This window comes from Apus apus, chromosome 7 (genome assembly GCF_020740795.1).
Source record: "Apus apus isolate bApuApu2 chromosome 7, bApuApu2.pri.cur, whole genome shotgun sequence".
Classification (NCBI taxonomy): domain Eukaryota; kingdom Metazoa; phylum Chordata; class Aves; order Apodiformes; family Apodidae; genus Apus; species Apus apus.
In genome coordinates this window covers 17,039,288-17,062,044 of record NC_067288.1, presented here as the reverse complement: position 1 = coordinate 17,062,044, position 22,757 = coordinate 17,039,288, and the positions used below count along the sequence as shown (strand labels likewise).

Here is a 22,757-nt window from a genome sequence, read left to right as displayed (position 1 = left end):
CACACCGCAAAGGAGCTAGAATACATAGCTTGCTTTTTTTTTCTTTTTTCATTTCCTTCACAAAGAAATCAGTGTCTGACTGATTCTCTATTCAGTTACTGGATCAGCACCTCAGCTCTGTAGATCAGTGTGGCATCAAGAGGTCATGACAGGTTACATCAATGAAAGATCTAGTCTTGTGCCTGCAAATTCATTTTACTGAAGGAACATTAATAAATAGAATATACAGAGTTGCTGATTTTACATGTCAAAAGCCTGTTGCAGACATTATCAAATCAACTGTTTCATTGAGAGGTCTGAAAATAGCTAGTTTAAAAATTAATTTACTATAATGTTTCCAGCTGGGATTTTCAAAAGACCATAGGGGATTTCAATCTGTGAATTACACTGAGATTCAGGGACAGACTTTGATTTCTAAATTCCTGAGGGTCCTTCAGAAATCACAACCTCAGGAGTTCATGGAGAGAAGAGTAGTCAGCAATGAAAGAGGCCAATAAGGAATATATGTTGATAGAAAAGCCATACTGTTAAGTTTATCAGGGTAGTGTGAGTGTAGCCAAGAGGTTTAGTTTGCCTGGGAAACTGCCAGTCCAAACTGACTTTGCCTCTCATCTTTTAGCATGTAGCTTTGTGCTTCTAAGAACTTCTTCCTGCCGAGTGTGCAAGTACAGGAGCCGTAGGGAGTTTCCACTGGAACCAGAACCTGGGGGAGATGAACACAAACACCAAGGTCATTTCTGAGACAGGGAGGCACCAGCACCATTGGAGAAGGAAATGCTGCTATTTGCCTCCTCTCAAAAGCACTCCCAGGCCCTTCCCTTCCCTTATGAATATCAATGGTAGATGTTGCTCTTGTCTGAAGTGAATGTGAATCGATAATGTCCATCTGAAAGAGGGCAAGGATAGGATTAGATGGCAGCAGAATCACAGAATTTAGGGAGACTAGAGAATAAACAGATTATAGACCATTGATGCAAAATGAAATAACTCGGTTTCTCTCTGTAATGTGAGGATAACCTAACAGACTTTCAGCTGGACCTGCTTGTCAGCTAGAGCAGCTGTGAAGGGAGGAGCAAATACATGTCATCCCCTACATCTCTCGCCCTCTGCCTGATCCCAGGCTTATACCTTGTCTGCTGTTGTACCAATCTGCTTTGGCTTGTAACAGCAACAGAAACATCCCTTCACTGCTCCCTTAGAGTGCTGGACTTCTGTCACCTAGGGTTAGCCTATGGCCTAGCTAGCCTACTTGGAACCCCACTGCACCAAGGATGCTTCCTGGTGCTGCCGATGGAGAAGAAGGAGGAGCCATAGTGGGCCAGCTTTTCACACTGCCTGGCTGTGTGAAAACACATGTTCTGCTTTGTTAAAACTGCATAGGTTGACATCACTGAAAATCAAATTCAGTGGAGAAAACAGGAATGATTTTTCAGAGGTAGTCTCTGTTACAGATCCCTTTATTTCTAAAGCATTCCTCTGTGCTGCTTTAGCTTTTATCAACAACACAGGAAGGGTAGTCACTTGTCTTCCATAATCAGGGTAAATCTCTTTTAGAGGCATGGTGGAGCTTTCACTTGGGCTAAGGGAGAAAGTTTGCTCCCTTTACCTCTGTTCTGTGCAGAACTGCTGCTATGCTTTAAGGCTGAGTATTTTTAATTTAAAGAGCCCAGGCAAGTTATGTTTGGAACATTTACTTACTTCTTTGTCATTGGTCAAGCCTAGATTCTTCATGTCTACAACATTATAAAAAGTGTTGTTCAAGACCGTTTCTATGACCTGTACCTGAAACCGTGAAAACAGATGAAACAATGGATTAGGGCATCTTCTCAGCCAACAGCCTTGGCAGTCTTTTCACTCACTGAAAAGAAAAGCAGTGTAACCCCCCTATATATATAGATGATAAAATGCAAGCTATCGAACATGTAGACAGTGTTGTAGCACCCATTTCACTTTTGCTCATGTTCTGCCAAGCACTGAGTGGTATTCTCCCCCATTATGCTCACAGCCAGGGAGCAGAGTATGAACTTCTCAGCGTGTTTGTATTTTTTTCAGACCATCTAGCTATACAACCAAACAGTTTCCAGCCTTACTTAGAACTGTCAGAGGAAATAATAGGCTCATTTTGGTCTTCTTAGTAGTCCAATTAACATTCATTATTGTTTAAGTAAAATATCAGCAGGAGGGAAGAAGGTACCTGTGACACTTTGGAAAGGACGGACATCTGGATAGAGTTGACAGTCTTCTGGTAAGAGAGTGAATATTCCCCACAGTCGGGTGGCCCAGAAAAGGCTTCAAGGATACACTCACGGATTTTGTTCCTAGAGGTAACACAGGTTCTTACAAAAACTTGTATCAGCTGTCTCTGTCTAGATTCATAATGTTTTATGTGGGTTTTGTTTTTTTGTTTTATTTTATTTTCTGTCTTTTCTGACAAATACACAGCACGTGGGATTTCATGGAAGAACAATTTCTTTGTTGTGTCACCTCCAAATTACAACCCCAGCTCTGAAATTCACAAATAGGTATTTTGCTATAAGTATTTAACAAATTAGTTGTTAGTTTGTTCTCCTGAGGTGGTCTGTACTGAACACCAACCTGTCCATTTAAATACTGTTGATTGGTGCATCACTGGAGCAAGGAGTACCCACCAAGGTGTGCCTCTCACCCTGGTGCCAGGGGCTTAATGCCACTACTGAGATCTGTGATAGTGGCTGATGCACAGCAACAGCAGATCTGGGGCTTATAGCTGCTGTCTTGTATTTACGGACTTTGGAATCATAGATTATGTAATAAATATTATTTGATTTGACATGTACCATATGCAATCAAAGTCAAAATCTCTGCATTCGCCATAGGACCATTTGCAGAAGAGCTCTCCACATAAAATTCTGTCGTGCCTTTCAGGAAGCGTGGTGTGTTCATTCTTAAAGAAGCCTTCAAATCCAGACTGTGTTGTCTTCATGAGTTTCAGGTCTTTAATTCCAGCAAAAACAACCAGAGGACCTGCGATCAAAAAATATGGGACAGCATGAGCTCCTTTTCAGGTAGAGAGAAGGAAACCTCTGAAACCTCTGAAATGCAGTGACAGCTCCAGAACCACGAAGCAGTCTGTCCAGTAGTCACTTGTGTGCTTCTGTTGCAAGCCTGGCTACTTAAAAAAATAGTATTTTCTGTACTGTGATGTCAGCAGAAAGGTAAGAAACAAGACAGAAACTACTGAAATCAGAGCTGAAGCTGGAAAGCAGAGAATCCCATCAAGTGACCTGCATCAGGAAGAGGTAAGAACACCCTTTATCTTACCTTCTTGGAACTGGGACATGCATCAGATTGACTCTCTCTGATACCTGTTCAGGGACTACTAATTGCTCTAAAGGGAAGTAGAGGAAGGTACTAGGGCTGCAGAGTATGGGAGAGGTGAGGTGAGCCTCTTCTAGCAATGTAGACAAGTGTCACAACTCTGTACAAATGTGGAGCCTCAGTCAGAAACTCACTTTAGATATCCATGCTGTTGTGAGTTTTACACGAAAGGGCAAAGAGCCAGTGCAAATCCTTGCAGTTCAGCTAATTAGCAGGAACTGGCATAGATACAGATGGTACCCAGAGGTTCAGAATGACAGTGGTTTTGCTCTTAGCCACTATTTGTAAAATGTGCCCTTGTTCACTGCTGCATGGGTGGATTTTCATCTTCTAAAGACCAAACAGTTGTGTCCTGACCTTTTTCTTCTGACAAACTGCAACTAAATAATTTCAAGCAGTCAGCCATTTAGAACACACCAAACTGATAATTGAAAATTTCACTGACCAGAGCTGCCAAAAATCAGATTCAAAAAAGAGAAGCTTCTTGGCCCACAGGCTTATCTAAAGTCTGTACAGATAGTCAGTGGCTGAAGCTCATGCTGCTGTTTCTGTGCTGCTCTAGGTGCTCACTCTAGCTAGATCAAAGTTAATCCTTGAGTGTCTGGTGCATAGTAATCCTACTTTCAACTGGGAAGGCTGACAGATTTTGTCTTTAAACTCTGTTGTTGCAGGAATTTGTACTGGAAGTATTTCCACTGTGATGGCTAATTCTAAATGACATGATTGTTTAGAGGTTTGGCTTTTTAAACTGCTCTGTCACTGGAAATTATCAAAACTGCATTTTATCTATTTCTTCTCTTTACATTCATTGTTGGTTTTGTCCAAAAAGGTGTATCTATAATTTTGGTTGCATCGCCCTGTTTTTACTAAAGCTTAAAAAAACATCTAAAGAAGATGCTGTCCTTGGATAGGATGTTCTGGGGTTTGTTCAGATTGTGATTAATTTTTTGGATATAAGATTGTCCTTCACAGGTATTAATGTAATGCAGGTCCAGTGGACCTGGACATACATTTATCTCATATTCAAATACACAGCCTTGTGTGAAAGAGCTCCTTGCAATGACTGATTTACTGAATGGCTGGCTGGCTTTGTAGCAATTGACCCAAAACTAACACTGGAAAATATAATGCCCAGGTTAAGTTTTCAATGTGAAGAGCCCGTGCTTTGCTTTCAGTATTTTTTGTGCTTATGCCATCTTTAGTTGTCAAATGTTAGAATTGTAGAATCATAGAATCATTAAGGTTGGAAAAGAACTTCAAGATCATCAAGTCCAACCATCAGCCCTACACCCCCGTGACCACTAAACCATCTCCCAAAGCACCATGTCTAGCTGTTTTTTTAACACCTCCAGGGATGGTGCCTCTACCACCTGCCTGGGCAGCCTGTTCCAATGCCTCACCACTCTTTCTGTGAAGAAATTTTTCCTAATATCCAATCTGAACCTCTCCTGGTGCAACTTGACCCCATTTCCTCTTGTCCTGTTGCTGGTCACTAGGGAGAAGAGACCAACACCCACCTCACTTCAGCCTCCTCTCAGGTAGTTGTAGAGGACAATGAGGTCTCCCATCAGCCTCCTCTTCTCCAGGTGGAACAGCCACAACTCCCTCAGCCTCTCCTCATAAGACCCGATTTCCAGACCCCTAATCAGCCTGGTTGCCCTTCTCTGCACCCTCTCCAGCACCTCAACATCCTTCATATGATGTGGTGCCCAAAACTGCACACAGTGCTTGAGGTCCAGCCTTGCTAAGGCCAAGTATAGGGGCAGGATCACCTCCCTGGTCCTGCTGGTTGCACTCTTCCTGATGCAGGCCAGGATGCTGTTGGCCTTCTTGGCCACCTTGACACACTGCTGGCTCGTGTGCAACCAGCTGTTAATCAACACCCCCAGGTCCTTCTCTCCTGGGCAGCTCTCCAGCCACTCTTCCCCAAGCCTGTAGCGCTGCTGAGAGTTGTTTGGGCTGAAGTGCAGAACCTGACATTTGGCCTTATTGAAACTCATGCAATTGGCCTTGGCCCACCAATCAAGCCTGTCCAGACCCCTCTGCCAAGCCTCCCTGCCCTCAAGCAGATTGACACTCCCACCCAACATGGTGTCATCTGCAAACTTACTGAAGGTGCACTGTATACCCTTATCCAAATCATCAGTAAAGATGTTAGACAGGAGTGGCCCCAACGCTGTTGACTCCTTTGAGTTACTTCTGAAGTTTTCAGTTTCCAAAACGCTCTGAGCCTTTTATCAGCGAAAAAAATAAGTCTGTAATTCTATTAAGCCTCACTAGATTTCTTTAATTGATGAGAAAAGTGTTAAAAGATAGGATTAACTGAGAAATAAATTTCTGTGTCTGCCTGGTAGCTGCATAGGTGGGTGCTAAAGATAGAGAAGATTCTCTTACAAGTAATATGAAAGGGATTTGAAAATCTTCTCTTTGGTCATTGTTCACCTACGCAGGGAATCCTAAAGAAACAGCTAATGGGCTACAGGAAGGGAAGACTAAGAAGGAAAGGCAGTTTCTTCAGTAAGCCTTAAAGGCTTTTTCTTTGTGTAGAACTTGAAATTGCAGAATTTCATGCTGAATTTTCAAGGCGATAAAAAATTTAATTAAGTTTGTACATTAAGAGCAGCAGCTTTTCAAGAAAGTGTGAACTCTTTTTTTTTTTCCTTTTTTTTTTTTCTGTTTTTTTTATTTAGGTTTGTTTCTTAATGTTTTCCAGAAACCTCAATATTACTGAGGCTGCCAAAAATACAGCAGTAGTTAGCATTACTTGATTAAGCGAAGAGGCCTGTTGGAGCTCTCTTTGCTTTCAACAGGAACACGGGAACAATGCTCAAATGAGCATTTGAGTTCATTTTAGAAGATTTCAGGAATTTTTTGTCTTGTCTGCAAGTGAAACTGGTCTTGCCACTGGTCTTAATGCTGACACATTAGGAAAACGGGGAGAAAGGGCAGGATGTGAAATTGTTCTAAGTTACATTAGGAAAGTAATAGATAGGTACCCAACTAATGCTCGATACCTCTAAACTGACTGTGTGAAATAAAGCAGTGGTCTCAGCTCAGTTCCCAGTAGTCTGAGAGACAGGCTAAATAAAATGTCAGTTTATGGATGGACAGTTGATCTTGAAAGCCTGTGTCTTTTAAGTGTCACAGAAGTCTTAGTGAAGCCAAATGGTGGTTTGTTTACACGTGGCAAGCAAAAATAGTAAGCACACTCTGAAGTGTTTTCTTGTGAAAAATTGTTTACACATAGACCTCAGTGCTCACAATGTTCAATCCAGCCTGACTTGCAGCAATTAAATTACATCTTTCTCAGAAATAAAATCAAGGTGTGCTGACAGGGTTTTGAAAGTAACTACAAACTAGGTAGTTGGCCAACAGCAATATGGTCTCATGATATATTCCCTTTAGGGTAATGGTAATAGTGAGACTGCAAAACATAATGTAAAAAAGGGAGCAGGCTGTTCCCAGAAGGCTGTTAAATCTGTGACAATATTTATCAGCTGTTGTAACCAGAATATGTGTAGGATATACATACAAATGTGAGCTGCATTACGTCTTCAACCATGTCTCAGATCAAGGGGTGCAAAATTAGACCATAGAAATATTCTTTATTTTAGACCTCTGAAGAGGTTTGGCTATGCTGAAAGCCCTGTATGACTTTTCACTGTCTCTAAAGCAATCTTCATCTCTCATCAGTGGAAATATTTACAGAGAAGTAAGGGAAGCTGCAAATGCTTTTCTCACCATGTCGACACTGCTCAGCTTCACAAAAGCGGATCCCATCAGGAACGCATATAAAGGAGTGGATGTGGGGAATGCCATTCTGCAATTTAGAGCAGACATGTAAGTAAAAGTGCAGTAAATAACATTTTAACTTGAAAATGGGAACTAAGAGTGTGACAAATGGCTCCAGCATAAACAAACTGAATGTATTAGTATTTTAGATACCTCCTGCAGACGTTGCCATGGTACTTCTTGAATGTAGGTTTTGACGTAGGCCACTTGGCAAAATGTTGTCATGAAGTGTTTGCAGATATCTATAGCAAATTGTTCTAAAGTTGTAATCTAAGACAGCAAACAGTGTTATTAGAAAGAAGAAATTACTTCTTGTACAAAAGTAGCTTGTTCTCATTGTTGTAAATATTTGGGAAGCATCAGTGTGGTTAGAAATACAGATATCTCTCCATTCTGATTTTGCACACTCTGCCTAGTTATTTGATTGGCTTGCAGCACATGCCTCTATTTCAGCTACAGAGTCATGTAAAAAAAATCTGCCTTTCTATAGTGCAGCAAGCTGCAGTCCTTGGACTGAGAGAAACTGCTACAGAAGCCTTACACTTCAAGGATTTAATGCTGTAATAATCATAGTGATATTCTGATTGAGCTTTACAGGCTAAAGATGGAATTTCATTCCTGAGACAGAGAATTTGTGCTACAGATTGTCACTACGATAGATGCAATTGAGGGAGGTAAGAACACAGTTAACAGAATGAAGAAAAGTCTCACATACTTTGACCCCTGTTTAAAAGTGCTATATAGGAATAATGCAGTATTATGTGCTATTAGATTTTTTTTAAAGATAGATCTTATATGACAAATCTACAAAAAATACTGCTAGCTCTGTGAGGCAAAAAAAAACCACCAGGATTTGGAAAACTAAGAAAGAGTCAGCAGGATAAGTACTGGAGGATGAAGAAATCCTAAATGACTGAAGGTGACTTCAGTGCTGATCTGACAAGCCAATGGGGGAGGAGAGATTCAGAGATTCTTGTGATGTATTTTGAAAACAAAAAGTGAGTAAAACAAACACTTCCAAATGATGTCACAAGAAACAGCTAGGCTAGTTAAAAAATACCCCATTCTTTTTGGCCAAAACAAGGACAATATTCTTTATGGTGTCAGTAGGTATAACAAGAGAGTTGTTTCCGTCCAGGTACTCCTGAGCAGAAGTCAGCCGGAGATGCGTGCACACTTCCACTTCTTTCACAAAGTGTTTCTTCCCTTCTTTGTGAAGGCGAAGGAACTTAATTGAGTTCTTGCCATATTCGCAGTTGAGGACTTCAACATCCTTGATCTGCAGAGAAAATACATGACACTTGTAAAGGAGCTCAGTGGAAGCCTGACTTTAGCTCAGCCCATGAAACATAAACAGTATTTATGACCTTCATTTCTGTGGTTATCTGTAATTAAAATATTTCCACGATAAATTGCAAGGCCCTGATGGGAAGGAAAAATGCTTTGGGAAGATACTGCTACACTAGTAGCAGCTGTGATAGAATTTTAAAATTTTGTGAGGGGCACATAAATTAACATGACTAACAGTGCTCTACTCTCTTGTTTGTCATCTTTGGTTGATCCTAACCTTACTGAGTCTTCCCTCCACAATCTCTTTCTGAAGCCAGTGTCCCAGTGCATTCATTTGCTGCAGGTACAGCTGTGCAGAGGGCAGGTGACAGTCACACCTGCAAGCTCCACAGTCCCTCCACTGAGGCTGACACCTATTACAGAGTTGGGGAGGCTATCATAGAAAGGAGACAAAATAATATGAAGGCTGTGAGGATTTCTGTTATGATAAAATATTCAGAGTTTATTGCACTAGATTTTCCCTAAGGGTGAAATTTTCCATATTTGATACATCTTTTAATGTAAATCAGCACCTTTAAATGTAAGCATAATAAAAGAATATTTTCCACACCAAAATATAAATAGAAGCTTTTTATGTGTGAGTTGCTGAGAACATTATCAGATGTAAAATCGCTTAGTTCAGACATCTTTGTTCCTAAAATAAATGCTAATGCATTAAAAGATAATTTAAAAAATAATTAACTAATTGTAAGTAAATCACTGTGGCTCAGAGATCAGGGCGTTTTTTCTGACTGTCAGTCCCTGTGGGCTCCATCCCCACAGACAAGTGAAGGCCCCAGAGCTGAGCAGAGCTGTGTAAAGACTGTGCTTGCTACCAGGGCTGGATAGAGAAGCAGTGAGATGGAAATGATTTTGGTTTGCTTGTCTGAACACTGGGGTTTTTTTCAGGTAGCTTTAAAAAATTCAGACTTACTCATGCAGCTATACAAAGAAAACAAAAAGAGTTTCAGTATATGCATTTTTTGTTTGGTTGGTTTTGGTTTTGTGTTTGTTGTTTTTTTTAAAAGCAGAATCCCTTGGATATTTTAAATAGTCAAAATACTACCTCCTAAAGTACAAAGGTAAGTTTTCTCAGGAACATAACGTGACAACTTTCATTTTGCCATTCTGTTGCCCAGATAAATCCCAGGCAGTTTGGGGTGGCTGCTGAGCTCCCTGGCGCTGCCGCCCGCCCTGCCGCGGGAGCAGCGTCGTTCCGCAGGCGCCGACAGCTAAAGCAGCACAGCTTCTCCTTTTAGAGCCTACTCGGTGCTCACCCTGCGCAGACAAGAAACCAAAATGCCCACAACATCAGCGTCGTGTCACCCTGCTTTGCTCTTGCTTCTCTCCTCCACGCCCCTCTGGGCAGCTGAGATTTCCTGCAGGAATGAAGATGGGGAGGCAGTCGACTGGTAAGTAAATACCGTGCAGGGAGAAACGCTGGGCGAGTAAATAGCACTTGAGATTAAGCCACATGTAGCAGGAGGATCTCTGAGAAGTCACACGTAACAGTCGCTGTTTTAATGCTGTTTGTGTGAGTAGTAGCAGAATTCTGCGCTTGGAAAACCTAGAATAAGTTATTGAAATGTGCTTTTGTTTCAGTGAGCCAACCATCCTACTGTATTGTGACTAACTGCAAAATAATCACCAGTTTACACAGCGTTCATGTCTCAGCATCAAAGGGAGCATAACCTGTGTTCAGGTGCCAAAGGCTGCACTCGCAGGCAGCAGCCCCGGGGGCAGCTGGCCCGGCACCCGGGCTCACCTGGCTGGGGGAGCTGCGGGCGAGGAATTCATCTGTATCTCACCCTTGGCCTCCTCGCTCGTACCTGAACAGCAGCCTGGTTGGACTTGTCCCCTCGCTGCCGTTGCCAAGGGGGAGCGGGACCGAGACCCCCGGGAGGAGCGCAGGGGGCGGGGGAGTCGTTCCCCACCGCTGGAGCTGGTACCACCCACTGCCAGCAGCATGGCTGGGTTCGAGTATTAAATGATTAATTGGATTACTGCACTTTGAAGATGAAAGACGCAAAGTATAATAACATAATATCCAACTCAGGTTTAAAAAGTGAAACAAGGGCTCTTAAAAAAGAGCATGGAAGCCTCTTAGAGATAAATATCAACTGAATTGCAACTACCCAACTTAAAGGTGTGAGAAATTTCATTTCTCCACAAGCTGCAATTATTAGTTGCAGAATAAGCCTCCATGTGCTAAAGCTAATCCAGGCTCCCTGAGAAATTCCTTGGAAGCTGTGACTAGGAGTCATTTACCTGTGCTCTCATATGTATGAGCACCAGGGACCTCTTCCAGACAGGAGCAGGGGAGTCTGCACAGCTAAAAACATGTTCTGCTGAGTTGAGCAAGGAGGACATGGGGGGCAGTTCCTTTCCAATGTGTTATGATCAAATGAAAGAGACACTTGTCTATCTGCAGGAGTCATCCTAGTCTATGAGTAAGACACAGTCAACTTTTGCCTGATTCTGGATTTGGTTGCTAGGAAGCCAACAGGAGAAGCAGAACTGAAACTGCTGAGAAAAGCTTCCTCTTAATTGAAAGATGCCCTTTCAAACAAACATAGCATTGCAGGTTTTATATTCAGTTAGCAAGAACTTTATGTGAGTTCCTACCATTAAGTGGTTTAATCCCACAGTATTTAATTATTCAGTATTTACACACTCCTTCATTTGCCACTAAACAGAAGGAGTCAATTGCCTTATCTGACCCGATCCCATCTGTCCTCCCCAGCCATGCCTGCAGTTCCTGGCAAAAGTCCCTGCTGTGTTTTCACTCCACTCGGGACCTCATCCCACCACCTTCACTGCACCTTGCACAAGGGCTACCAGAGCAAATGGCTGTAGGATCAGCTCTGTAAGAAGGACTGAGTGTATTTCCTTTATTAATTCAAGCTCATTGTATTATGTGGGAAGCTTTTCATTCAAATAAAAGCCATGAACTCTGCATTCTGATAAGGACTTGAGTCAAGGACTGAAGTCCCGGATACACATTGTTTGGTTTTGGCTGGTGGGGTTTTTTTGGGGGGGAGAGTGGGAAGAAGTAAAGATGTGATTAATTGTAGTAAGTTTGTGATCAGTCATAAGCAAACAATGTGACAGTGCTAATCAAATATAAGTGGATTTGCTTTTCCTTGGTTCTCAGGAAAATAGCTTTCAGTTGACTCCCACAAATGCCTAAGCTCTTGAGAAACTTCCTGTGCACAAATAGCAGCGAGGACTTTTATGCAAGTTTAATTGCTAATACACTCAGCTGCCTTTCTGGAAAGGGCTAAAACATGTATCCACTGGGAACTGGCAAGCAATTTACTGATAGCTTGACTACCAGCATTTCTCCAAGCATACCTGCCAATGCGTATCTGTCAGATGCAAGACTGTGAACACCCCAGGAGCATGAATCTTCCAATACATCTCAAAACAGTTTGGAAAGGCTTCGTATGCTGATTCCTGGATCAGGTCATACTAATGTAACTACTGCTATTCCTCTCCTTTCCAAATCTTAATTTCAACTAAAGAGATTGTTGTGTCTCCTGGTGCATGGGTGGCTCTCCCCAGCCTTGCTATATAAATCGCTTCTTTGTGATCTATCCTCAGCAACCATTTCTCCTGAGTTATTTAAGGAATAGCACTCACTCTACAGCAATGCAGGTGGATTATCAGGATCATCAGCAGCCTGTGTTTCTCTTCTGTCTGTACATGTACGTTTCCCATGGATTAAATATTGCTCTGCCAAAATGCTTTTCTACCACTTCCTACCTTCTTTCGGAGATGGCTTTTTTGACCAAATTGAGACTGTAGATCAGCTGAGCAAGGCTCACTCCTCCTGATGTACTTGAAGGGTTAAGCACAGTCAGGCAGCATTTATGGTAAATAGTATAGAATTGAAAATAATGCCACTCAGTTTTTACTATTGCCACAAATAACAAATTACTCAAGTACAGCACTCAAAGAAAGTGACTCAATTAATTATATTGCTGTCACCGTTTGACTCAGGTTTGGCAACAATGCTCTAGATCCCTGCCCCACCCCCACCCCCCCAGATAGGGAAGGAGAGAGAGAGAAAAAGAGAGAGACTTTATTGGATTGAAAACTAAACTAGACAGCTTTAATTAAACACTAATGATAAAAGAAAATATATACAGTTTATACAAATATGTTCAGGTATATGTGAAAGCCTCTTGCCTCCCCCCACCCCCAGCAACTCGCACAGCATCTCCTGAGCTGCAAACAGTCCCAAAAAATCCTGGACTGCTGCCAGAGAAAGAGAGTGATGAGGGTCAGGAGAGCTCGAGCCTGGGGGTTGACAGGGATGGACGGACAGAGTCCTCCCTGGACACCAGCCATGGAGGGAAGAGAAGGGAAGAAGCAGCAGGAAGGAAGTTGTCTTTTGTGATCTCTGACCTTCCTCTGACCTTACATAGATGTATGGAATGGAATATCTCTGGCCAGTGTTGCTGTCTGTCTAATTCAGCCTCCTACAAGGGGGTCTCCCTGTAGTGTCAGAGCCAGCAGAGTAAAGACATGACCTTGGAGACCCAGCAGTTACAAAAACATGCCACTGTTACTGGTCTTAGTTAGAACACTCTGCTACTAGTTAAAAGAAAGCTTGCTGAAGGAAAAAAAATCCATAAAAGGAAAATTGGCTTCATCCTGGCTCAAACCAGGACAATTGCAATTAAACCCATGGACTTGTGCACTGGGAAAACCTGTTTACTGTATCAGGGATATTAATATGAACTGAGTAATTTGCTGCCAATATTGAGTACTCTGCAATTTTGAAAAGATTCATGTTTCTGGCAAATGGTTTGCAAACATCCAACCTGCAACAGTTCAGCAGAGTGCAAGTCAGTTAAGAAAAGTAGGATTGGAACAACATTATCTCATGGCTTTATCTTTATTCTTTGGTTGTAATATGTATAAAAATAACATCATGCATTTTTATAAATTTAATACATAATGTTATCAATTTCATATGAAGTTTTATATATGTAATATTAAAATGTATTGGTGAGGGTTGTCCAGGTTGGCCATGAGAGTGTCAAACAGAATCTGGGACCTGAAGTTCTCTATCAGAACCAGGAGCGGTAGGGATGTGGTGGCTAAACATTACTCCAAACCAGGGCTGCCTCAAATTCTTTTGAGGTACCAAGGGCAGTCTGGCCACAATAACAGGAGTTTGGTGCCGAATCAGCCTCCCTTGCTTGTCAAGAAGAACAAATTTGTCTGCAGCAGGGATTGTGCTGCCAAACTGCTGGTGGTTTCCTGCACTGGGTCACCTCCTCGAGACCAAGATGTCCACATCACACGCTGGCAGCACTGGTCCCCTCCAGTGCTGGCGCTCCCAGAGTCACCCTTCTCTTAAACCCTCAGATGGGAAGGTGATACTGATCTACACATCCAAACAGGATGGTTGTAAAAAATAACTTTGCTTTCCACTGTTGCAGGTTTGCTCTTTACAAGTTGCCAAAGCATGTCAAAGGAGAGAGTCCCGTGCTGGGGCTGGAGTACATGTACATAGACACTCTGGCTCCACAGTGGCAGCTCGGAAAATACCTCATCAACATGACAGAGGGTGCTCTGGGACAAACACTGCAGCAGCTGTACGAGACGTACGAATCTGAGGCAAGTGACAATTATAATTTTGTTAGTACCTTTACTTGATATTACATGCAAAGGAAATGAAACCAGCCAAAATTAGCAGGTAGAGATATGGCCAGACCTGACCAACTAGATCTGCTAAAACACATCAAGGGAGTGTCTTGACAGCTGGGCAGATTATTTGCAGTTTGGGCTACAATTATAAATTGCCCTTTAACTTCTTATTTCTAGTCAAACCTTTCACATACCTGTCCTTCAGAAAAATGAGTGTTTTTACATAGTCCCTTTGGGTTCTCCTCTGCAACTCATGTTGAGCAATGTCAGAAGCTGTGAACTGGCTGTGAAGTCAGACCAGGGCCAGTGGTGACTATTACAGGCACTTGTCCTGAGCTCTCCCATGTATGTGTTTCACGCTCTGATGCAAATCAAATCTGGGTTTTGCTTTCCACCCAGAAATCACCATGACTGCTTCAGCAGTGATATCCTGCTTGTTAGGCCTTTTTTCTCCCCTCATAGATAGACATGTCATTTATTTTTTTTGTGCAACAATTATAAAATACCACAAGATCAGACTGTGGTTATTTTTTTACCATCTACATAGTATTCTTGGCACTCTGGGTGTGTCTTTGCATTTCTACTGTGGGTTAGTGGGAGAATGTCATTCATTTACATGTAGAAGAGATTCCCAGAAGCCAGTCAAATATTGGCAGTCCTATCAACTGTCCTAGTCCAGGTGTCACTGTAATTGTAATAAACCATTTACAAACTCAAAGAACCTTGGGAGGGGAAACATGTTCCCGCTCCTTTGGAGTTTTCTATTCAGGGGGAATGAGGTGCATCCATCTACAAATATTTTGCAAATATTTTGCAAAAAAAGCATTAATTGCTTGTCCTTCATAAGAACACTTATGTCTACTTTTCCTTTTTACATCTACAGCAAAATTTTTCACCAGATCTGGTTGCTAAATGAGAGAGAGGCACAAAGAGAAGGGGATGGGGGAGCTCCTTTGCAAGTGAATTCTCATTAAACATATGTAGATTGTCTTAGTGAGCATATTTGACTTTTTGAAACAGGGCTACTGAGAGAACCTCCACTTTATATTAACCAGGATCCTAATGCTGAGTCTTCAGGCTTATTTTTCTTTAACTTCTGCAGAGACTGTGTCAGCTGAGTTGGGAGAAGGATTAGGCTCGTGATGTTCACATGACCTCTGGATTTCTTTCTTCTGTTGCCAGGAGATGTTTGCTTAAATGCCTTCCTTTTACTGAATGTCATGTTTCAGAAATATGTGTTTTCCTACAGAGGAACAGCGTTGCATATGCAATATACAATGATGAGGTCCCTCAATCAGAATCCAGTGCGTGGAAAAGAGGACATACCAAAGGTACCAGGAGACTCCCAAGCTACTATTTTCTCCTTTCTAAAGTTGTGGATAGAATCTACTTGTTTGTTTGTCTATCTGCATATTTAAGATCCCTGCCTAAAGCAAAACCAGAGAATGACTTGAATGATGTGTTTTTGTTGTATAGTTATTTATGCTGCAGCTTTTGTTTTGGTTTTGCTATGCCTGTCCTGTGTTGAAAAACTCTTAGGGCTTATGTACCCTTTGTTTTCAAGAGTTGAAACTCATGTAGCTACTTCAGTGAGTACAGACCACATCATCCTGAGCCTAATGGCAACATCAGCACAAGATGTGAAGGGAAAGGCACCCTAAACATTAACTCTTCCAAAGTATCTCTCTCTGGGGCAAGAAACTGCTGCAAAGATCAAGGAAGTGCTGAAGTAAAGCAAGACTTCAAATAACTGTGAACTTCACCAGAGGTCTAAATGTTCCTTGAGGAAGCAGATGGGGTTTGCCCAATCTGACTCTGGGGTAAAGATGTTTTGCAGGGCTGTATCTCCAGGCTGCAACAATGGGGACAGCTCTGGAGCTGTGCTCCCCCTTGGGGCACCCTGCTGCAGGGGGAGGCATAGCCTGTCACTCTGCTGCTTCCCTGTAGAGGAGAATTTGGTCTAGGGAAGAAGACACAGTGTTGAGAGTGTTTCCCCTTACGTGGTTGAATATATGAAGGGAAGGAAATTGAGCAGTGGAGACAGGGTCACAGCCACTAAATTATCAGATTTTTTAGACAACATTTGAGCAGAGCAAGAGAAAAGTTTTGAAAGGCATTTTTTCAAAAGAAAAAGTGGTGACAGTTTGAGTTAGGCTATGCAGGAGAGAATTAATGCAATTTTAATACAATATTAGCTTCTCCCATAATCCACTAATCTACTTCAGAGCCAGTTTACTGTAGACATTCACACATTGAAGTGTGTTGTCTGCAACAGCAACTCCAAAGTAGGACACAGCTGTATAATTTCAGGGCTTTTTCCTCCTGAATTCATTTGCAATAACTTTTCTTTGACAGGATTTCTGCTCTTGGACAAATCACAAGGCTTCTGGGTGACTCACAGTGTGCCCCTGTTCCCTCCCGTCCCTGAGGATGGTTATGGGTATCCAGCTACTGGGGAGTCCTACGGACAGACAGCCATCTGTATAACCTTCAAATATGACCAGTTCACAGAAATAGGTATGAAAAGCTTCTCCCTAAGAAAGCCTTTACTCCACCACACCTCTCTGACTGCTTTCTTGAGGCGTTGCCTCAAGAATTGCTTGTTCTCGACCTTCCTTGTCAGATTGGGAAACCAAGTGGGGCCTGGAAACAGCATTCTTGGCTTCAGTTACGTTTATTCTACAATTTCCTTTGTCAATGTGGGACATTCACTCTTCTGCTCTGTCTTCATCTCCCCATAGGGACTATTGGGATAATAATAGCCACAGGTGCATATCAAAGATAAACTCAGTCTATGCACAAAAAGTGCTTTGGAAATAAAAAGTTAATAATTGTTAACAGTAAGAGCTATTCAGCTGCAATCATCAGCACTTCTAAAAGTGTAAGGCAACCATTTCTTGAGCTGGAATAGTAGCCTTGACATGTCAGAAATATGAAGTATGCAATAAATATCACCCAGAATTTCCCCAGGTGCCTTTTGCCACATAAAATACCAATTCTAAAATAAATAAATAAATAAATCTATACCAGTAGGAATCAGAATAATCTGTCTGTGATATCTGGTACTGGAATCCTGAAAAGGGGCTATCAAATGGTGTTATAAGAAATCATACTGGTAAATTCCTGAATGCTTTTCACACTGTTGTTCACTCTTTTCACAACTACAAGCCTCAAATGATATTAATGAAACACATAATCTGTGCAAATGGCCAGGCTTGGCACACCCCAAAGCTTTGTAAACCAGGTTCCTGCTTGTGGAAGCATATCTATGCATTTGTTTAGGGAAAGAAGATAAGGAAATGAGAGGCATACAATAATGCTTTTCTTGCTCCATCTCCCAGCTTCTGGTATCTGTGGTTCAGGGATTTCCTGATCCAGAAATACTGGAAATTTCCTGATGGACCAGTCTTCCATGAACTCATCAAATGATCCCATTTATTACCTTGCTCTTTACCATATCCATGGCAAAGACTTCTGATGTTAAGCTGTGCACTGTACAGAAAAGTAATTTTCTTCTGCTAATATTTCAATCCAGACACTGAAAGTCAAGCTCTGTTCTCCCTAAAACCAAACTAGATCCTTTGCCAGCTCTTCTGTTTGCCTTTGGCTTGGCAACTGTAACTGACTGGAAGCTATTGCTGTAAATATGGACAGGCTTGAATTTACCATGCTGTCTGAGTGCTGTGAGCTTAGATAATGAACCTGGATGGAAGTGGCAGTGGACTGAGACCATCACTTAACAGTTCTGCTAAGATTAATGAGTTTCAAATAGAAAAACCTGAGCATACTCTCCCAGCCAGTCTACGTGCTGTAGGACCAGTCAGAATACAAAGCAACTAGACATGGTTTTGGTTGCTAAAATAAGGTACTTTGACACTGAACTGCTGCAGAAGATAGGCTGTGAAGATTGAGTAAGATTTAGGTTTCCTTTCTAAGGCAGAACTTTAATCTCTTTATTCCTTCCCTTTAACCCATTTTAATTCTGCATGTGTTCATTTCTTTGGGCTTTTTTCAGACCAACAGATGCTGAGTTATAATCCAAAAATCTACAGCTGTTCCATCCCTAAGACCTTCCAAGCTGATCTCCCAAACCTGCAGAAGCTCTGTGCAGGGTCCAGGCTGCCCTCGGTCCCCTTGCGCCACCTCTCCAAACTCCAGTCAGCTCATGGGGAAACCTTTCTCAACTTTGCCAAGTCACACTTGTACATAGATGGTAAGAGAAGCTGTCGCTCTCATCTGTCATGCATTCTCGTGCAAGTAATAAGTGACTGATGTATTCTTCAACAATTAGTATTTTCTCTGAGGGGAAAATACTTCAGCTTCAGAAAGAAACGTAACAGAAGGCAGAGAAAGGTGTCCCACCATAATATCCTCTTAGCCCCACAAACCAAAAAGCCTTCTTAAGGTGTTCAATAATGGGATTTTCAGAAAATTTCTTTCCTACTATTCAACAGTAACAACAAAGAATAAAAATGGGGTTTGAATCATCTGATTTTTTTTGTTGTTGTTATGGCTTCTTTTTTTTTTTAAGGCTTGATTTTTTTTTTTTTCCTTTTTTTTCCTGCTGGTTGTTTGTAGAAGGAGGAAAAGTAAAAATTAACTTCTGAAAAAAAAAAGTCAAAATCAGGGGAGGGGACAAAATCCCTTCTGCCCCACTTTATGCATTGGAATGAGATGAGCCCCATTTAGGCGATGCTTTTAGTCCCCTCTTAAATGAAGGAACACAAAAGCCTGATTTCCCCCACCCTGTGTTATTCCACAGATATCTATGTGGCCTGGGTGGCTCAGGAACTGAAGACCGATCTGTTGGCTGAATCCTGGCAGCATTCCGGCCAAAAACTTCCCTCAAATTGCTCTCTCGACTACCATGTCTACAACATAAACCTAATAGAGACACCATTGAATTCCACCTTTTATTCCATTAATGATCATTCCAAATGGGTTGCTTCAAAGGAAAACAAAGATCAGTGGACCTGCATCGGAGACTTAAACCGCGCTGCTGAGCAAGCTTGGAGAAGTGGTGGGTTCATCTGCACACAGAATGAGCACATCTACAAAGCATTCAGACCCTTGATAAGCCAGTATGAAAGTTGCACTGATGCTTCCACATTGATATAAGGAACCATTCCTTCAAAACACCACAGCCCCTTGTTACGTGGAAAGCACAAGAAGCGTCTCCCTTAAACTATATTTTCCCTCTGAAAACTAGCCCAGCGATTCACCAGACATGTTAGACCTTCACCTTGTTAGCTAGGAAAGCTGCAGGGTGCAGCGAAACAATGGCTGCTTTTCCCTGGGGGCTGGATCAGCAGGCTCTGCCTGTGCTGGGCCCTTCTCTGCTCTCTCCTCAGCTCTCAGCTGAGGCGCTGCTGCACAGGGCTGCACGGAAGCCCATCGCTGTGAGCCACCTGAAGGGGTGTTCCCGGGGAAGCTTGTGACTGATGCTGGGCATGGGATGGGAGGAATGACAGAAACCTGTCTCCTTGGCTAGGTTGTCAGGGCTGGGCAATTAGCAAGAGAAAGGTGTCCCCAAATGTTTCAAAATCACCCCACATTCCAGTCGCGGTTGAGATCAGTCACAGCATTTTTGCTCATTTGAGAGTGGATCTCTTAAAGAGCTGACCCAATTGGATACAGACAGGGAGACAAATAGATCTGTGGACAGGAAGGCTTCATTTTTACAGGATTAATTTTTAGAGAAGAAATGAGCTTAAATAATTTTTAACCAATGGCTCGGGAGTATTTCTAGTGCTTTTATTAATGTATAGCCATCTTATAAACAAATGAACATGTCTAAAATATAAATAAGCGAAATAAATTAAGAGCAACAATGGTCTGTTTACAGTCTTCCTCTTCCATCTTTATAGTTATTTGTGGTTGGTTACAGTGTTTTACAGCTGCCAAAGGAAAAATGGAGACAATTAGGAAAAAAATTAAAAGAGAATAAAATATTTGAAGGAAGCTGTTACTTCACCTACATTTTTACACAACAACAAATGTGACTGTTAATTTTCAATACCTCCAGTCTCAGGCTTGGAACCTAAAGTTCACATGGACCAAGCTAGTTTGCAAAACTGTGATACACTCCTGGGTTCAGACTTCAAAAGTGTGCCTGTATTTAATATGTTCCTAAATATGTTTATAGGTTTATATCTCACTTGATTATTTTTTTAATTGCTAATATAAACTCCAGTCTGAAGAGCTGGCTGTCCTGCTAATATTTCTATTTTGCTGTGTTCATAGTCCATACCACTGATTCTCCACAGCATCTTAAAAGGAAGTAGATACAATGAAATACCCCACAACCAAGATGTTGAAGATTTCCTTCCCTTTTCACCCTGAAAAATCAACCAAAGTGTACAAAGTACCAAACAAATTAATTCAGAAAGAATTGTGCATACTTTTTGAAGAAATAAAAATAATGTGTCTGGCCTGCTTAATAAGGAGAATCATCCAGGAATAGATTTTATATTTAGTCGATCTGGATCGATGCCAAACCTGTTTCACAGCTCAGTGAAAATAATGTGTAGGTAATTTAGATATTCTGCACAAAACAAGACCTTTTCTTTTCCCTTCATGTGACCAAATAACACTTGATAAATAACTTGCTTGATAATGTTTTTCTCTGATGCTTGACAATTTGTTTTATATGTCTACTTTTCATTGTTTTACTAGCTGTGGTCAAACAAGGTCTAGTTGTGGCAGTGAAAATTGCCACTGACACAGAAGGCTCAGCAGTGGGATGGCAAGGCACCACTCAGATAAGCCAAGATTAATTGATTTATTTACCTTGTCCACCTTTTCCAGGCAAACACTAACCTCACTTGTCTGAACTTTTTTATCTTGCCCATGCATGACCTCGGAACATGAAGAATTCCTTCACTGGAGACACTGCTGGTGAGGTTCACCATGATGCAGCAGAGGGCAGCTGGATATGACACAACATACTTCTTATGGCAGATGCTCAGCCACAGCATTTGGGTTGCAGAGTATAGCAAAGAGCCTCCATCCACTGACTGACACAACAGTGTTGCTACAATCCTTCTCCCCAGGCTAAAAGTCAACTGTCCATCAGCTGACTTTCAGTGCTGATAGTTATTCTTAATTATTTGATCAATCGATAGCTGTCCAAAAGCTACACAAGACTATGACAACATTCCTCTTGCATTATACCCACGATTGTCAACTTCCATTTTAGCTGTTACCAAAGAGGCATAAACAGCAGTGGGAAGATGGAGAGAAACAGTTGTACCATACAATATTACAAGCCCCTAAATAGCCAGGTTGTACACACACTCATTTCAGTGGTGTAGCAATAAAAAGGCTGCGTTCTGGTTCTCTAATTTTTTGGCTGTAAACAGTTTTAATTCAGTTTTGTTTTCGTTGTGTAACTTCCATATTTGCATATCCTGGTATTTCTACACACATTATGAGAAGTGAGCAGACACTGTTTCCCAAGAGACTGATAATCAACAAGATAAACCATACAAATTTTTATAGGGTTTGTAACTCTCAGGCTTCCTATGCAAAGGCAAGACCATATGCCACTTACTCAACCTCACAGCACGCATTGTGATCAGTTGTTGGTGTGAAATATATATTTTGGCATATTTTATATACATATTTGTGAAGTTTTTAATTTAAAATGTGCTTTTCTTTTTCAAAATGCTCAACAAATACCTGCCTGTCCCAGTGCCTTTGTGCTGCCTGTGCTGCCCACTGTGACCCTTTTGACCGGACCAACCTTCTCCTGCAGAAGGGACATCCATCACTGCCCACTCTGCAATTCCAGCAGGACCTGCCCAGCAAAGCTGGTCCTGCAGGATGGAGGAAGGTTTGGACCCTGGCATGGAGAGGGGAAAGCTGGTCTCTCACCTGGAAACCTAGAGTGTCTTCTCCTCAGAGTGCAGGTATTGCTATTCTGACCCTTAGACTCTGTTCTAGTTAGACTAAATGAGAACATTTCTTATACATGAAATGTGTTTGCTGAGGGAGTAGGGTAGGCAAAAGCAGACGTTATTAATCCTCTAAACATTACTGTGCTGCAGCCAAGTTTGTAACAAACACAACAGAAGGAATCATTGTTTGGTATAAATTGCCAGGTAATCATTTCCACAAGCTGAGACTCAGCCCCAGCATGCCTGACAAGCTCACAAGGGGCAGGAAATGCAAATACAGCCTCTAGAAATATACGCCTGCCACTCGCTCACCCAGCAGCACATCCCCTACCCTCATCATGGCCACTGCCATCCCAGACCAAGGGCACAACTCTGTCTCCCTGTCACTGCTCGAAAAATCATCAAGCCCCTGTATCCCCACAGATGCTTCTGTAACACTGGTAATTGTGGATTGTCAGGGCAGTGGTTTGCTGTGTTTAAAGAGTGCAATTTCACACAGACTTAATGCAAGAAGTCAATGAATTGGACATTAGTCTCACTAGGAGAAAAGCTAAAAAATAAAATATTTTAAGGCACAAAAACTGAAACTGTGAAGTTTAATTCCAGCTGAGCAATTACAAGGCTAGAAAACAGGCACAGGCATTGTACAGCCTGAGCCCACTTCAGAGGTCAGCCTTTATGGTGGGATTGCTGCTGGTGTCTCCAGAATGACTAATAATT

At 41.9% G+C, this 22,757-nt stretch overlaps 2 protein-coding genes across 3 annotated transcripts; one reads left to right on the top strand and one right to left on the bottom strand.

Annotated features, from left to right (window-relative positions):
- Positions 1-517: 517 nt before the first annotated feature.
- LOC127387183 (uricase-like) lies at positions 518-8,773 on the bottom strand. The gene is made up of 8 exons (XM_051625184.1): positions 8,717-8,773; positions 8,210-8,449; positions 7,303-7,419; positions 7,099-7,177; positions 2,817-3,003; positions 2,195-2,318; positions 1,699-1,782; positions 518-703 (listed from the first exon to the last, which is right to left on the bottom strand). The coding sequence occupies exons 1-8, from the start codon at positions 8,771-8,773 to the stop codon at positions 566-568; spliced, it is 1,026 nt and encodes a 341-aa protein (XP_051481144.1). The 3' UTR covers positions 518-565.
- On the top strand, positions 2,995-22,743 carry DNASE2B (deoxyribonuclease 2 beta). Of its 2 annotated transcripts, none has more exons than XM_051624909.1 (9): positions 2,995-3,278; positions 7,051-7,197; positions 7,747-7,823; positions 9,618-9,890; positions 13,932-14,109; positions 15,389-15,470; positions 16,495-16,656; positions 18,155-18,352; positions 18,902-19,972. In XM_051624909.1, exons 4-9 carry the CDS (start codon positions 9,778-9,780, stop codon positions 19,255-19,257), a joined length of 1,089 nt encoding a protein of 362 aa, XP_051480869.1. In that variant the 5' UTR covers positions 2,995-3,278; positions 7,051-7,197; positions 7,747-7,823; positions 9,618-9,777; the 3' UTR covers positions 19,258-19,972. The 2 variants fall into 2 exon arrangements, with proteins under 2 accessions (XP_051480869.1, XP_051480870.1); XM_051624910.1 differs by lacking the exon at positions 2,995-3,278 and adding an exon at positions 21,012-22,743 and having other exon boundaries at positions 6,973-7,197; positions 18,902-19,159.
- Positions 22,744-22,757: the final 14 nt, after the last annotated feature.